This window comes from Peromyscus maniculatus, chromosome 21 (genome assembly GCF_049852395.1).
Source record: "Peromyscus maniculatus bairdii isolate BWxNUB_F1_BW_parent chromosome 21, HU_Pman_BW_mat_3.1, whole genome shotgun sequence".
NCBI lineage: Eukaryota > Metazoa > Chordata > Mammalia > Rodentia > Cricetidae > Peromyscus > Peromyscus maniculatus.
This window is the reverse complement of record NC_134872.1, coordinates 46714979-46731291: the sequence shown is the minus strand read 5'-3', so window position 1 is coordinate 46731291 and position 16313 is coordinate 46714979. Positions and strand designations below refer to the sequence as shown.

At 51.1% G+C, this 16313-nt stretch overlaps 1 protein-coding gene across 2 annotated transcripts; it reads left to right on the top strand.

Moving 5' to 3' along the window:
* The first annotated feature begins 9755 nt into the window (after positions 1 to 9755).
* Treml1 (triggering receptor expressed on myeloid cells like 1) lies at positions 9756 to 14762 on the top strand. Of its 2 annotated transcripts, none has more exons than XM_042265948.2 (6): positions 9756 to 9866; positions 10023 to 10355; positions 12442 to 12571; positions 13155 to 13240; positions 13653 to 13705; positions 14326 to 14762. In XM_042265948.2, the coding sequence occupies exons 1-6, from the start codon at positions 9821 to 9823 to the stop codon at positions 14398 to 14400; spliced, it is 723 nt and encodes a 240-aa protein (XP_042121882.2). In that variant the 5' UTR covers positions 9756 to 9820; the 3' UTR covers positions 14401 to 14762. The 2 variants fall into 2 exon arrangements, with proteins under 2 accessions (XP_042121882.2, XP_006996969.3); XM_006996907.4 differs by having other exon boundaries at positions 14211 to 14762.
* The last annotated feature ends 1551 nt before the right edge of the window (positions 14763 to 16313 follow it).

The window sequence follows — 16313 nt, the reverse complement described above, 5'->3', positions numbered from 1 at the left end:
CCCAGGACTATCCACTCTTTCTAGATGCTTTTGTGCCTCATAATGGTCTTCTGTTTCTCAGTGCTGGGATTAAATTCATGGTCTTGTTCATGCTAGGCATGAATTTACCACTGAGATAATTCCCAGGGTAGGATTATGCATCTGGATGAGAAAAAGGGGAAAGGGTACCTTGCTTTGTAGAGGAGAGATACCTGTCCTCAGCCCCTACCCAGGGTCCTCTGAGAAATGCTTCCCAGGAGTAAGGGAAAGTGAAAATTCTCTGTAATAACTTTACACACACGGGCCAACGCTCTTCATTCTACGTGTTCTTTATTGCTGTGTTCTTTGTGTCTTCCATCTTTATTCTCCTCTACGTTTGTATTCTACATCTTTATTCTACATCTCTACTCTACTACATCTCTGTTCTGGGACCCATTACAAATTCCCAAGCATAAAAACTACAAGGCAACCTTCAGGGATGAGCATTCTGATAAGAGTCACACTTAGCAAAGACTTGGTCAGCTTAATTGGTGACTGACCACACCTGTAGGTTGTGAAAGTTCTGGCTGTCTCTTAAAGGGACAGCCACAAGGGTTACAAGGGAAGGAACTGAGCCAATGAGAGATCTAAGGAAGAGGCAAAGAATGTGTGTGCTATTTTATGTGATTAATAATATCTGGGGGACTGGAAAGATGACTCAGAGGTTAAGAGCACTGGCTACTCTTCCAGAGGTCCTGAGTTCAATTCCCAGCAACCACATGGTGACTCACAACCATCTGTAATGAAATCCAGTTCCCTCTTCCAGCCTGCCGGGATACATGCAGGCAGAACACTGTATAAATAATAAATAAATAAATCTTTAAAAAAAATAATATCCGGACGTGGCTAGTCAATTACCAGCCTTTTCCTGTTAATTATCTGAATCTCAGGACCTATACATAGTTAGTCTACTGAGCCTAAAATCTTGCATTATAAACTGGTGTAGAAATAAATACAAAGTGTTAATTGTTATTTGAATCAGAGTGGGGAGGTGCTGGTGGAGGAAGCTTAGGGCAACATAGGTGGTATTGATCTCCTGAAGGACTAAGATACACCAGGGCTAGACACCTGCACTATCACTTCTGGTTCACTATAATTCTTCTGAAGGCTTTTGATCCAGCAAGGCCAGGCACCTGCAATTCCACTCTGTGAAAATTCCACAAGGTCACTTTGTCTGGCCAGTTTTGCCTTCTCAGTGGCTAAGGTTGGAGAACAAGACCTCTAAGTGTCTACAGTCCACAAGGAACAATAGAACTAATTATGAAGCATATTTTAGCATGTTTCTATTCATCAAATTTAGTAAAAGTTAAATGAGAAACCATCGTCTTGACCATCCACAATTATGTGTGCCCATAAGATTGAAATGTAACCAGGGGTTTACATGAGCACATTATATGGAAATGCATGGCAAATGGGGAGATATCCTAGCTGTTCTTCAGGAAGGAATGAAGTTCTTAGGGGAGAAATGAGGTGGCACATGAGAGAAACACAGACAAGGAGCAACTGGTCATTCATAGTCAGTAACCTCACAGCCTGGCCAGGTGGGGCTTCCCATCAAAGAGTGGGTTTGACATATGAACACCAGTTATCACCTGCTGTATACTCTCATGGCCCTCGACATTACGTGAGGCCGGGCGTTCAAAGACACTGTCTGAATTTCACTTCTGTTGCCGTGGTAAAACACTGACCAAAACAACTTAGGGGAGAAAGGGTTGATTTTCGCTCATAACTTCGATTACAGCTCTTCCCAGAAGGGAAGTCGAGGCAGCAGGAACTTAGAACAGTTCGTCACAGCACATCTGCAATCAAGAACAGGGAGGGAATGGATGCAGACATGCTTGTGCTCAGCTCCTCTCTGTACGGTTACCACTTACACAGTCCAGGAGCCCCTCGGGGCTGGGCCTGTCCACGGCAATCAACATGTAATCCAGACAGCCCCCTCAGACATGCCTGTGTGCCAGCTTCATCTAGACAAACCTTCTTTGAGACAGTATTGGGAGGGTCTAGACTTTGTCAAGATGGCAACTAAAACTAACTATCGCGGGTACCCTGTCTTCCGTCTCATAGGCTCCCATCAAGTCCATCTTTTCATCCTGATTTCCCTTCCCTAAGTTTGATCACCAAGTCCTTCTGGGGGATAGCTGGTCATCTTCCTACTCCTCCCCTTGTGGCATTCTCTCCATCAGCTCCTACAGTTGCCCGCTTCCCAGACCCAGGCTCCTTCCTCTCCACCCCCCCGCTCTGCCACTCAGGCCCGTCCAATCCCCTGACTCATCCTCTCATCTCCGAGAGCTGTGCTTCCATCTGCAACTTCCCCTCTGAAGAAAGGGCAAAGACCGAGCCACAGTATCTGAGCTGGGAAAGGATAGTCCACACCCCGGGATGTACTGAGAGGAAATGGAGGCCGGGAGAAGGAGGGGCTTATTCACTGTCTCTAGTAGAGCCTGGACATTCACGTTTCCCTCCACATTCCCGGCACCCTTTTCTCTAGCTCCATCCTGCCAGTGTGTTTGTGAACAAGTGTATTCCAACGCGTTGTTCTGAGTCTGATCCGAGCCTCAGAGACACACACAGATTCTACACTAGAGTGTTCTTGTTCTAGGGAGAGGAGGTGGGGGGGGCCGGCAAACACAGTAAAGGGGTTTTGTCCAAAGTGTGGATGAAAATTTGTAAATAAAGCTGGTGTAGAGGAGATGGAATGTGCCATTTTGAGCGGGACAGTCAAAGGTGATGCATGAAGGAAGTTAGGAAATACGTGAGGACACTGTGAGCAGGAAGACTTTGGGGCAAAGGGAACAGTCAGGACCGGTCCATCTCTTCAGCTCTGCTTCATTTCTGTTGCGGTGATAAAACATCTTGATCAAGAGCGGCATAGGGAGGAGGAAAGGGCCCGTTTAGCTTACTGTTACAAGTCACAGTCCATCGATTTGGGGAAGTTGAGGCAAACTCAAGCAACTAGTCACATTCCATCTTCAGTTAAAAGCAGAGAGAAACAAGTGCATCCCTTCTGCCTGATTGCCCAGCCAGCTTTCCTCCCTTGTACAGTCCCACCCAGTCCAGGAACAATGCTGTCTGACTTCAGGCTGAACCTTCCCACCTCTGTTAACAGTCAGGACAGTCCCCCCAGACATGCCACAGACAGACATGCCCACAGAATGCCACAGACATGCCACAGACAGACATGCCCACAGAATGCCACAGACATGCCCCAGACAGACATGCCCACAGAATGCCACAGACGTGCCACAGACAGACATGCTGACAGAATGCCACAGACATGTCCCAGACAGACATGCCCACAGAATGTTTCCAGACATGCCCCAGACAGACATGCCCACAGAATGCCTCAGACGTGCCACAGACAGACATGCCCACAGAATGCCCCAGACATGCCCCAGACAGACATGCCCCCAGACATGCTCCAGACACCCACAGTCCAACTTCATCTAGACAATCCTTTTGGATTCTCTTCCCAGATGATTCTGGGTTGTATCAAGTTGACAAATACACACCAACACCCTGGGCAAGGGTGAGGCAGAGTGGGATAGAAACTCTCTGATGGACCCAGATGAGGAGGATCAAGCTAGCCATAGACCCAAGCTTTCTATTAGGCCTGGGAGGTAGACACCCAGAAATCCCTGTGGCCACGGTGACATGAGCATGCTTTAACATCTAATATGAACATGGAATTATGGGAAATGTCCATCATGGCATGCCTTCTCCAGCCTCACTTCACACGGCCCTCCCTGGGTTCCAGCCCTGCCTTGTGCATTCCCACTTAGACTATTCCAGTGACCCTGGTCTGGAACTCTGAGATTCTGAGTCAGGTTGCTTTTGGGCTTCTCCAACTGCCTTGTTGTGTCCTAAGGACATTGACTCTTTCCCACGATGGAGTCCGCAGTCTGGCCAAATCCTTTTCAGCTGCCTGCATCCTGAGCACCAGGCTGTGAAGCAGGCCTGAGAGGCTCCCTGAGCCATGCCTGGCTCTGCAGCATGGTGGCTACTCTCCTCTTGGGGTCTGCTCTTCACTCCTTACCTGCTCTTCCGAGTCTGCGATGCCCACCTCTGGGTTCCAGTGACCGTTGAGATGCCCTGCCTTGGGCTAAGGATCACCATGGACCGAACAGTAGATAGATCCTAGGCTTCAGTCTCACCTCTCCCTCCTGACAACTTGTAGTAAGCAGGTTCATCAACCCACGACAGGTTGGCTGATTGTAAAAAATAGATCAGTCAAGCAAGCAATTAGTCAACCAACACTCCCCTGGTCTATTTCACAGGGCTTTAAATGGTTTTGAGGGGGCTGGAGAGATGGCGTCTTAGTTACTGTTGTTCTGTTGCTGTGCGGAGACACCATGACCAAGGCAACTTAAAAAGGAAGCATTTAATTAGGGCTTGCTACAGTTTCAGAGGGTGAGTCCATGGGCACCATGGTGGGGAGCACGGTGCTGGAGCAGCAGCTGAGAACTTAGTCTGAGATCTGATCCACAAGCAAAGGGCAGAGAGGGCGGGGGAGGGGGAGGGGGAGGGAGGGAGGGAGAGAGACTAGACCTGGCATGGGCTTTTGAAATTTCAAGTCACCCCCAGTGATACACATTCTCCAACAAGGCCACAGCTCCTTACCTTCTGTGAATGAGAATGGCCCACATAGGCTCAGCGATTTGAATGCGGAGTCATCAGGGAATGAACTGTTTGGGGAGGGTTAGAAGGTGTGGCCTTTGGAAGAGGTGTGGCCTTATTAGAGTACCTGTGGCCTGTGGTGTGTTGCTGAGGGTGGGCTTGGAGGTTTCAAAAGCCCACACCAGACCCAGTCTCTCCCGCTCCCTCTCCCTCCCCTCCTCCTCTCCCTTTCCCTCCCCCTCCCTCCCTCCCCCTCCCGCTCCCCCCTCTCCCTCTCCCTCTCCCTCCCTCTTGCTCCCCCTCCCTCTCTCTCCCTCCCTCCTCTCCCTCTCCCCCTCCCTCTCCCTCCCCCCTCCCTCTCCCTCCCCCTCCCCCTCTCCCTCCCTCACTCCCCCTCTCTCCCCCTGCTGCTTGCTGATCAGGATGTAAAGCTCTCAGCTACTCTTCGTCCCCAGGCCTGTCTGATTCCCACAGTGATTATCATGGACTAGCCCTCTAAACTGTATGCACGCTTTATTTTATAAGAGCTGTCTTGGTCATGGTGTCTCTTCACAGCAACAGAGCAGAAACTAAGACAGCTTCCTAAACAGTCCACCAACTGGGAACCAAACATGCAAATATACAAGCCTGTCTAAATTAGGGTTTCTGTTGCTGGCAAGAGACACCATGACCACAGCAACTCTTATAAAGAAAACATTTAATTGAGGTGGCAGCTTACAGTTTCAGAGGTTCAGTTCATTGTCATCATTGTGGGAAGCATGGTGGCATGTAGGCAGACATGGTGCTGGATTAGGAGCTGAGAGTCCTACATCTTGCAGGCAACAGGAAGTCAACTGAGACATTAGACAGTATCCTGAGCTTAGGAAACCTCAAAGCCCGCCCCCACAGTGACACATTTCCTCCAACAAGGCCACACTCACTCCAACAAAGCCACACCTTCTATTAGTGCCACTCCCTATGAGCTGATGGTTAAGAGCACTTGGTGTACCCAGGTTAGCCTGCTTTCAGTTGCTTGTAACTCCGGCTCCAGGACATCTGACATCCTCTTCTGACCTTCTCAGTGACCTCCCTGTGAACATCTGCACACACACACACACTCCGTTGTGCACATGTGAGGTCTGAGGACAGCTTAGTCTCTTCCACCATTAGGTCAGTCCCGGGAATCAAACTCGGATTGTTAGGCTTGGCCGCGACTTCACCCACTGAGTCACCTTGAACCCTCACTGGGTTTTTGTGAAGTGAAAAGACATAACGTTTATGGAAATCCTTGCCAGGTGTCCAGTACATTGTAGGTCCTCAGCAAATGCTGACTTCCTCACTATAAAACCCAAATCATGCTTCCGTGGAGGCCAGGGTCCCTCCAGGCCCCACTGGTCCAGCAGTGAACCATATTCATATGAGATCTCAGTTTAATGTATGACACAGTCACATGACACACAGCACCTCTGTGACTGTGTGGAAGAAGTCAAGGGCTGCCTGCATTGTCGAGGCAGGAGACAGTCTGGGTTTGCTGGGGTCTTGTATCCTGGGAAGCTCATTGGTCCTCAGCACACAGGAACAGTGGGTCACCCTGTCATCCCTCTACTAGGTTCAGTTTAGGATGTTGGGGCTCTCAGGTGGTCATCTCAGGTCCTTCTAGGCTTCAACAAACTGTGCCTGGGGGAAAAGAAGGGAAGAGGAAGAGGGAGCGAGGGCAGGCACTTTACTCAGTTGTCGAGGTCAGAGCCTGGTTCCCACAGGAAGCCAATTAAAGGGAAATACTGGGGAAAGCAGAGGAAGGAAGTGTGTCCAATGTGGTCACTCTGGGGACCTCTCAAGACCATCTTCAATATCTGCTTTTCCCCATTTTTCTTGTGTAGACATACATGAAATGTGTGTGTGTGTGTGTGTGTGTGTGTGTGTGTGTGTGTGTGTGTGTGTGTGTGCTTATGTGGGTGTACATGTGGAGGCCCAAGGTTGATGTCAGTAATCATCATTGCTGAGCATGGTGGTGTACACCTTCAACGCCAGCACTAGAGAGGCAGAGGCAGGAGACTTGAGGTTCTCTGAGTTCAAGTTGGTTTACATAGAGTTCCAGGTCAGCCAGGGCTACAAAATGAGACTATCTGAAAGAGAAAAAAAAAATCGGGCTAGAGAGATGGCTCAGAGGTTAAAAGCACTGACTGCTCTTCCAGAGGACCTGTGTTCAATTCCCAGCAATCACATCATGGCTCACAACCATCTGTAATGAGATCTTGTGCCCTCTACTGGCCTGCATGCTGTATACATAACAAATAAATAAATCTTAAAAGAAAAAAAAACTTAATTAAAAAAAAAAGAAAAGGAAGAAAAAATCACCCTTGAGGGTTTCCACTTTATCCACTGAGGCAATGTCTCTAACCAGATCTGATGACATGGCTAGTCTCTGTAGGCAGCTTGCTCTGAGGACCCTGTCTCTGTCTTCCGGGATGCAATTGCGGGAGGGGCTGCCACACCTGCAGTGGCATTGAGATGGGTTCTTGGGGATCCGAACTCCTGTCTTCAAGCTTAGGCGGCAAGTGCTTTATCTGCTGAGCTGTGGCTCCAGCACCCACCCCTGGGGTCTTAGCATGAGCCTTGGGTTTGAACAGAGGGTAGAGGCATGATGAGTAAGGTATTCCTGCCAGGGGCCGTCCTGCCCACCATCGCTGTCTGGCATGGTATTCTGACAATTATTATAACTGTGTGAAGTCGCTCTCTGGGAGGCAAATTTTCCTCTGAGAGCTGGCACCAGGGCTTCAGGCTTTTCCTTCCTCCACCATGAGATTCCAGGGGCAATTCTGATTCTTTGGGAGTCCATTGTTTCAATAGTCTGATACCAGAGGAGGGAAGGGGAGGGGAGGGAAGAAGAGGGACTGAGGGGAGGAGGGAGGGAGGGAGGGAGAGAGGGAGGAGAGGGACTGAGGGGAGGAGGGAGGGAGGGAGGGAGGGACTGAGGGGAGGAGGGAGGGAGGGAGGGAGGGAGAAGAGAGACTGAGGGGAGGAGGGAGGGAAGGAGGGAGGAGGAAGGAAGGTCTTCCTGCCCTTCTCTGAGCTCATCTTCCACACCAGGGCAATGTGTCCATCCCTACATGTGTCTCTAGTTCTGACAGACTCTGTCACATGTTCTGTCTGGTTCCCCAGAGCCCAACTCCTCAGGGCACTTTTGAGACCAGATGCTTCCTCTGCAGGCACTGAGCCTGAATCTCAAAACCCCCAGATAGACTCGCAGTACAAGAAACATGTGAGTGCTGGGGTTCTGCAATGCCCCTCAGGCTCGTGCTTGAACACATGGGTCACAGCAGGTGGTGCTGGGGTGCAGGGACTCGTTAAGAGTCACACTGTCGGTGCTGGGGGGGGCGGGGTATGGAATCCATAGTTCACACCAGGTGGTGCTGGGGGTATGGAATCCATAGTTCACACCAGGTGGTGCTGGGGGTATGGAATCCATAGTTCACACCAGGTGGTGCTGGGGGTATGGATCTTTAGGAGTCACACCCGGTGGGCCCTCTCCTAATCCATCTTTCTTCCTGTCTTCCTCCACGACGCAGCCAGCCACCTCATGCTTCTGTTGCTATGCCTTTGCTATCTTAACAGACCAACACCCCCTGAAATGGTGAACCCCAGTAAACCTTTCCTCCCCTGAGGGGGTTTTGCCAGAGCAATAGGAAGAGTAATACATACATAGGTGCGTTGACTCATCTTCCTCTCTGGAGAGAGGCAGAGACAGAGAAACAGACACCATCGTTCTGGAGTAGAAATGTTTTAGGAAGGAAAGTGAAGGATGAGAGTCTCCCCGGCTGTTCCCAGTCTCTAGTCCTGAGGACTGTTCACTGCTCAGTCACATTCAAGCATAAGGGTTCTTTGCACACACTGTCAGACCATGTAGACGGTGGGAATATTCATGCAGAACACAGCATTCCTAGAACCAAACTAGTTGGCTTCAAGAACGATAGTAGTGCTTGAAAAATAAGAAAGAGAACTTGTAAATTTAAAAAAAAAAATCAAGAAAATGGGGTTGGAGATATGGCACAATGGTTAAGAGCATTGTCTGCTCTTGCAGAGGACCCAGACTCAGTTTCCAGAACCCACAGGGCAGTTTACAGCCATCTGTTCCAGGGGAACACGCACCCTCTCCTGGTTTCTGTGAGTACTGCGCTCACACACATAAAACAGAAGGCAACTGGCTGGGATGTCGCTCTGCTGACAGACTGCTTGCCTAGCATATGTGAAGCCCTGGGTTCCAGCCCCAGTGCTAAAGACACCGGGTGGTGACAGGAAGTCTGAAATTCCAGCACTCGTCAGGTGGAGTGGAGAGGATTCAAGTTCAAGATCACCCTTGGCTACATATCAAACTCGAGGCCAGCCTGGGCTACATGAGACCTTGTCTCCAAAAGAAAAATGGGGAGTAAAGGGGACAGAGGGGAATGGGAGAAGAATATGCAGAGATTCCTAGAAGCCAGAACACAATGGAGAAAGAAATAAACAACGAGGAAGAAAAATTGGGAAAACAGGAAGAATGCCCAAAAAGCAAGGACTCAAGCAGCTAATGACCGGGTGACCGAGAGCAGGGGAGGAAAGAACGTGGTGTGTCCACACTGGAGGAAAGCATGTTCTCTAGAGCCGGGAGGGGAGGTTTGGTAGAAAGGCTCTAGAGTCTAGGCAGGTACAGCAAAGAGGTTGTAGTGATGGAGTGGAGGTCTCCTGGGAACTGGGCTGGTGTGTGTGTGTGTGTGTGTGTGTGTGTGTGTGTGTGTGTGTGTGTGTGTGTAGCCAGGACAGAGGATGAGTCACTCATAAAGACTTGGGAATCAGATGGCCTCAGGCCACATGGAGGGACCTTACTTTCCTTCTTCACAGCTGTTTCTACCTATCTGTACTTGGGAGACTGAAGATTATCCTTATTTCTGGGGCCCTTCAGGAGCTGGGTCCTCTCACCATTCCCTTTGGTGGCGAGTCAGACCCCCTTCTTCCAACCTCTCTCAAGCTCTCAGGTCTTCTGAGCCTTGAGCCAAGCAAGCCCTGGAGAAGCTCCCTGCCCCCAGCCTTGGAGATTCCCACCAGCCTAACTCTGTCGGCCCCTATGGTTACTGGAGAGCCCACGTGACTGTATGAGACAGCTGTTTCCTGCCCCTGGGGGCCTGCAGTGTCCGTGAGGAGGTCACTCAGAACCGACTTCTGCCCAGCCATGGGCTGCTACCTGCTGCCGCTGCTGCTGCTCCTGGGACTGGCAGGTAAGGTGCAGATGGAGCCACACCTCCTTCTGCAGCCTGGAGCATCACAGACGCAGTACCTGGCCCCTGGGTCCCCACGTCTCCGTGCCAGAGGGTGGGCTGGGAACCACTCCTGCTTCTGTTCAGCCCTCACTCCCACTTCTCTTCCTTCCCCAGGTCAGGGCTCAGCTGACAGCCACCCCGAGGTGCTCCAGGCACCCGTGGGGTCGTCCATTCAGGTGCAGTGTCGCTACCGGCTCCAGGATTTGAGGGCTCGCAAGGTGTGGTGCCGGTTCCTGCAGGAAGGCTGCCAGCCACTGGTGACCTCCGCTGTGGACCGAAGAGCCCCAGGAAGTGGGCGCACATTCCTCACCGACCTGGGTGGGGGGCTCCTGCAGGTGGAAATGGTGACCCTGCAGGAGGAGGACACAGGGGAGTATGGCTGTGTGGTGGAGGGAGCCGCCGGGCCCCAGACCCTGCACAGGGTCTCCCTGCTGGTGCTTCCACCCGGTGAGTGTACTCAGGATGGCCTGTGGTGGGGAGTCTTGGGGCCCTTGGGGTGTGGGGCCCTTTGGGAAGGCATTGGGCGAGGTATCTTTTTGACAGCTCTGCGGGACTGAGTGGCAGCGGAACTGCTTGGGAAGCTGGAGATAAGTAGCTGAGCGGGCAGCCCGCTTCCTCTCCCTCCAGTAGCTTTCCATCACAGCATCTCCGTGGCCCTGCGTCTTCCTCCAGCTCTCCCAAGCCTGGCACTACCTTTGCTTTACTTTATGTGACTTGCAAGAACATTAATGGCAATTAACTTTTGTGCTTTCCAGTGTGGGGGGGGAGAGGGGGTGGGTATATGTGTGTGTACATGTGTGTGTATGTGTACATACATGAGTGAGTGTGTATGTGTGTATACATGAATGTGTGGGTGTATGTGTGTATACATGAGTGTGTGGGTGTATTGCACATGTACCACCTGTCCAGCCCCAAAGGATGATACAGGATGTCCATTCTATCCCTCTCCACCTTATGACGGGGTCTCTCACTTAACCTGAAGCTCACCATTTTGGATAGATTGGCTGGCCAGAGAGGGATTTGTTTATATCTACTCCCCAGCACTGGGGGTTCATAGCCGGCATTTTACCGATTGAATTTACATTTCAAATTGGGGATTTGAACTCAGGACCTCATGCTTGCCCACTGAGGCATTTCCTCAGCCCTACCTTCCTCTGATGATTGGAAGTTTATCTTAACAGAGTTTATGAGTCTTCCCTAAGCATTTAGTAAGGGCCTGACCTACAGACAGGATCCTGTAGTTCCTGGATTGGATTTCAACTTATTCGGGGTTTGTTTTCTTTTTTAGAAATCTCACACTATAGCCCAGACTGGTCTAGAACCCATTTATGTAGCCCAGGCTGGCCTCAAACTCATGATCCTACTACCTCAGCTTCCGGAATTATAGGGGATTATAGGTGTGCAATGCTGTGCCTGGTTCCATTCAGTTTTAAAATTTGGGGGAAATTTCTAAAAAATTAAATTAAAAATTAAAACTATTTAAACCTGCCATTTATCCATTAATATTAAATACACTAATGTTTAATTCCCTGAGAAGTCATAATTAAGAAAGCACATTGCTTTTGCAAGTTTTATTCTCACAGCTCACATCTTTCTAGGCATTTATTAAAATAAAAATGTAATTTGTCCAGGCAGTGGTGGCACACGCCTTTAATCCCAGCACTCAGGAGGCAGAGGCAGTGGATCTCTGTGAGTTCAAGGCTAGCCTGGTCTACAGAGCCAGTTCCAGGAAAGGTACAAAGCTACACAGAGAAACCCTGTCTCGAAATAAAAAAAAAAAAATGTAATTTAAAAATAGGGTGCTGGGGTCTTGAGAGCTGGCTTGGTGGTTAAGAGCACCTGCTGCTCTTCCAGAGGATCTGGGTTCAGTTCCCAGCACCCACATGCCAGCTCACAGTCTCCTGAAACTCCAGTTCCAGGGGCTCTGATGTCCTCTTCTGGCCTCCTGGGGCACCAGATACACACAGAGGCCTTATCACATTGGAGTCCAGGTACTAACTGGGCCCTCAAAAGGGTCACTGAGTGTTGCCTCCCATTAGTGCTGAGCCAGAATCCCTGTAAATCCCAGGGCCAGAACTCGGGATGGGATCCTAATCAGCCTGAAGATGAGGCCGGTTACAGGTATGTAGGAGGAGGTCCTCACTGGAGACCCATGAGAGTCAAGGGCAAGGCTGATGTTGAGAATGATGAGAGAATCTACTCTGGGATGGTAAGGAGACTCAAGCAGACCATCCAGTGGTGGCGGGACATGGTCTGAGTGCCCTGGAGAGACTCTACGGTGTGGATGGAGCTGGCAGAGACGGAGAGATGCAGGGGGCGGGTGTCAGGTGGGAGCTGGTGTCAGAGGGGAACCAACCAGGTTTCCAACCAGGCAGAGATGCAGAGTGGAAGGCGTTCCCTAACCCCGAGGGAAGGGTGTTCCCAGTCTGTCTGCCTTCCCCTGGGACCTCGATTTCCTCAGCTTCGGATCTTACCGACCCATGGCAGCTGCTCCACGAGGCCTATGCACTCACTAAATGTTTCCTTCTCTCAGTTCCTGGCCCAGGAGAGGAGGAGGAAGTAGAGGAAGAAGAGCACTATAAAACTGGAAGTCTGCCAAAGGATCCCTCCTTGGACCCCGAGGGGAGTGCTAGTCCTCACGAGTTCATAAGGCCCGAGAACAGGTGCTGAAACTAGTGGTGTGGGAGGCCAGGGGAACCGGGCACTGAACACACAGCTGGCTGTGAGCTGTGGCATCAGATGGAGGCTGGAGAGGTGGCTCAGCAGTTCAGAGTAGTGGCTGTTCTTGCAGAGGACAGAGTCCATTCCCAGCAGTTCTCAACAGCCTGGGACTCCAGCTCCCGATCAGAAGCTCTCTTCAGGCCTATGCGGCCCTTGGCATGCATGTGCCTATGTGCTCTCAAAGACACACACAAATACATTTAAAAAATCATCTCAAATCAAATACTTATTCCGCTGCTGGGGAACTGACGTATTCCGCTGCTGGGGAACATCTCATCAGCAGACAGACCGACCTCTATCCATTTCAGCAACTATCTCTTCATTTTTGTAGAGCTCCAACGAAGACGCTATGAAAATGTGTCTCTCCTCTCCCCGACCTGGGCCTACCCCCATCCTCCCATTCCATCTTCTCTCATTTATGGTTCCCCAAGAGGGTGGCAGTTTCTCCCACTACCCGAGCGCTCTTGGTCGGCAGCCCCCCTCAGGGCTCAGGGCTAAACCGGCCTATCCCTTTCTGTCTCTCAGTATGCCCCTGATCTGGAGTGCGGTGATTCTGCTGGGTCTGCTGGTGGTGGCTGTGGTGCTGTTTGCGGTGCTGGCCACAAGGAAAGGTATGTAGCCCTCCGCCTGCCTGCAGAGGCTCAATTTGGAAGAGGCAGGAGACAGTGTGTGTCCTGCATGAAACATCTCGCCATTCTTTAGCCAAGTTCCCACAAGCTGGAACTCCAGTGGCTGCTGGGGAGAGCAGGAAAGGGAACTTGGCCAGGCCTGGGGGACAGGGAAGAGTGGGAGTGGGACAGGAAGAGGAAGGATGGAGGGAAGGAAAGAGTTCCAGGGGGGCAGGTCAAGTGCTGAGGCCGCTGGAGAAGCAGAAATGGCCAGGGAAGTGAGGCGGGCTTGTGGGGTGCAGGGTGGAGGGGTGAGAGATGGGAGAGGGGAGAGTCTGCACTAACAAGGGCTTTGGAGGCTTTGGGAGCTCGGAGATGCTCTGCAAGTGACGAGACTACTGTTCTCTGTTGCCAGGGAACAGGCTTGGTGTCTGTGGCCGGTCCCAGAGCAGTGGAGTTTCAGGGATGGTAAGAGACCCCTGCAGATCCCCCTCACCCATCACACTACCGAGGAGGTGGAGAAAGACCATCATGGTCCAGACCCTTGCCTTCCTGTATCTGAAGAGTACCTTGGGGCTTAGGATATCTTCAAAGCACCCCCATTCTATTTTTCTTTTAATAAGACAGGGTCTCTTTATATTTGTCTGGCCTATAGCTTACTATGTATGCCAGGCTGGCCTCAAACTCACAGAGGTCCTGCCTCTGCTTCCTGAGTGCTGAGGATTTCCAACTCTCAGATTTTTTGTTGTTGTTTTGTTTTTCAGACAGGATCTTACTAGATACTGCTGGTCAGCCTGGAATTCACTATACAGACCAGGCTGAACTTGAACTCTTGAGTTCTGGGATTAAATGTTTGTGTGTGTGCATGCACACGTAAGCCAGAGGAATACCCTCTTGTCCCTTTGACATACTGGGATTGTTACCGCAGGTCCATTATGACTGCCTTTGCATGACTTAGTTGCTTTTATTCCAGGAACCCTCCTCAGCAGTCCACCACGGCAGTGACCCTGGACTGGCCGCCGGACTGCCCACGGACGTACCGTATGTGAGGCTAGACTCCCCGCCCTCCTTTGATACCGCCTACCCAGGCTTTGCTCTTGATCCTCCAACGAGGAACCCCCCAGCCCCACCCCGCCAGCCCCCTCTGCCTCCTAAGGTTCTGAAGTCACCCAAGCCTGTGACATATGCCACAGTCGTCTTCCCGGGAGGGGACAAAAGTGAAGGAGCCTCCAGTGAGCCTGCTCCAGATCCACCAAACAGTCAAACCCCACCCAGCTAAATAATACACCTTAGCACACTCCGGGGATCCGCCCTGGGGCGTTCTCTGCAGCCGTCCAACACGCCCAGAGTGTGTGAGCAGATGGTGTGACTTGGGGGATCTGGTCCAGTATCCTGGCTTGGCAGCCATAGGAAGTGGCTCTCGGAGATGGTTGAGGTGTTCAGGGAGGGACTCTGCCTGCCACTTCTTGGTGCTGGTTCTGCTGTCTTTACCTATTAGGCTAATAAACCCTGATGATGTGTGAACTCTTCGTGTGTGTGTGTGTGTGTGTGTGTGTGTGTGTGTGTGAGAGAGAGAGAGAGAGAGAGAGAGAGAGAGAGAGAGAGAGAGAGAGAGAGAGAATATGTGTGTGCATGTGTGCACTCAGAGGTCAATGGTAAGACCTTTGAAACAAGGTCTTTCACTGATCCTGGGCTAATAAAAAGCTAGTTGGCCAGAGAGCCTCGAGGACCCTCCTTTCTCCATCTCTCAGAGCTTGGATTTCTGGCACCTACTACGGCACCCAGCTATTTATCGGATGTTGGGGAACTGAACTCAGGTCCTCAGGTTTACAGAGCAAGTGCTTTGTTTATGGATCCATCATCTCCACTGGCCCAGTGTGTGAACTCCTAAAGGTTGAGTGGACAAGACAAAGCCTGCTTCACTAGTCACCTGGTTTATGAACCAGGAAGACTCCGGCCCGAGCCTGCATGGCCGGTGGGGAAGTGGCTTCTCCTCTGGTCCAGACCACCGCAGGACAGTGAGATCAGGACCTGCTCCAAACACTGCCTGCCGCCATCCTGACGCCCGAGGGTACAGATTCATTGACTTGAGTCTAGGAAGCTCTTCTGCTCTGTACCTTGTGAGCAAGTGACCTGTGATCAGCGACGGCATTTGAGGGCCGTCGGGTATGAGGGGTGGGGATAGGGAGCAGGTACTGATAAAGGAGACTCGGGACAGGTGCAGTGTGGGAGATACGACTCAAAGAAACAGGAGGAAGGGTAGGGATGGAAACACACCACATTCCCCCTGGGGGGGGGGGACACCGTGTTTTCAAGCACTGGGATGAAAGAGCTTCTCAGACATTAGTCTCGCCAAAGCTGGTTTTCCCAGTCAGGTAGCCATGTGGCACCTCTGTTTGGCCTGGGAAGAGCCCAGTGAAGAGAAGGTATCCCTGAGGGAAGTGGGCGTGGCTACCGCAGAGGAGGGAGTGGGCGTGGCTACAGTCAAGAGTAAATGTAGGGGAGCCCAGGCTGGAGGATGCCTAATGTCCCTGAAGAATTTCTTCTGAAACTGACGGGAAAAGATTTGCTGTTACTGGGACAAGAGATTGAAGGGCAGGAGAAATGAAGGCTTGGGGCTCCAGGACTGTGACAATGACATGGTGCAGATAAAAAGGGTCCTAAGTTTGACTTTGGCACCTCAGAAGAGAGCTAATGTCACGAGGCTATGTAAGCCCAGTGATGTTACCCTGAGGGAGCTCTAGCAAATGTCCTGAGCATCTCCTGACAAATGTCTCAAGCTGTGATCTCCGGAGAGGTGACTCAGTGCTTAAGCATTTACTATGCAAGCTTGAGGACCAGCGTTTGGATCCCAGAACAATGTAAACGCTGGATGTCGTGGTGCCCCCTTGTAATTCCAGACTTAGACGGTGGAGACAGGATGCTCAGAGCAAGCTGGCTATGGAGACTTATGTTGGTGAGCTCTAGAAGGTGGAGACAGGATCCTCAGAGCAAGCTGGCTATGGAGACTTGAGCTCTAGGTTTGATGGGGAGAACTTTCAGTGAATACGGTAGAAAAGTAATGGAAGGCGATTTC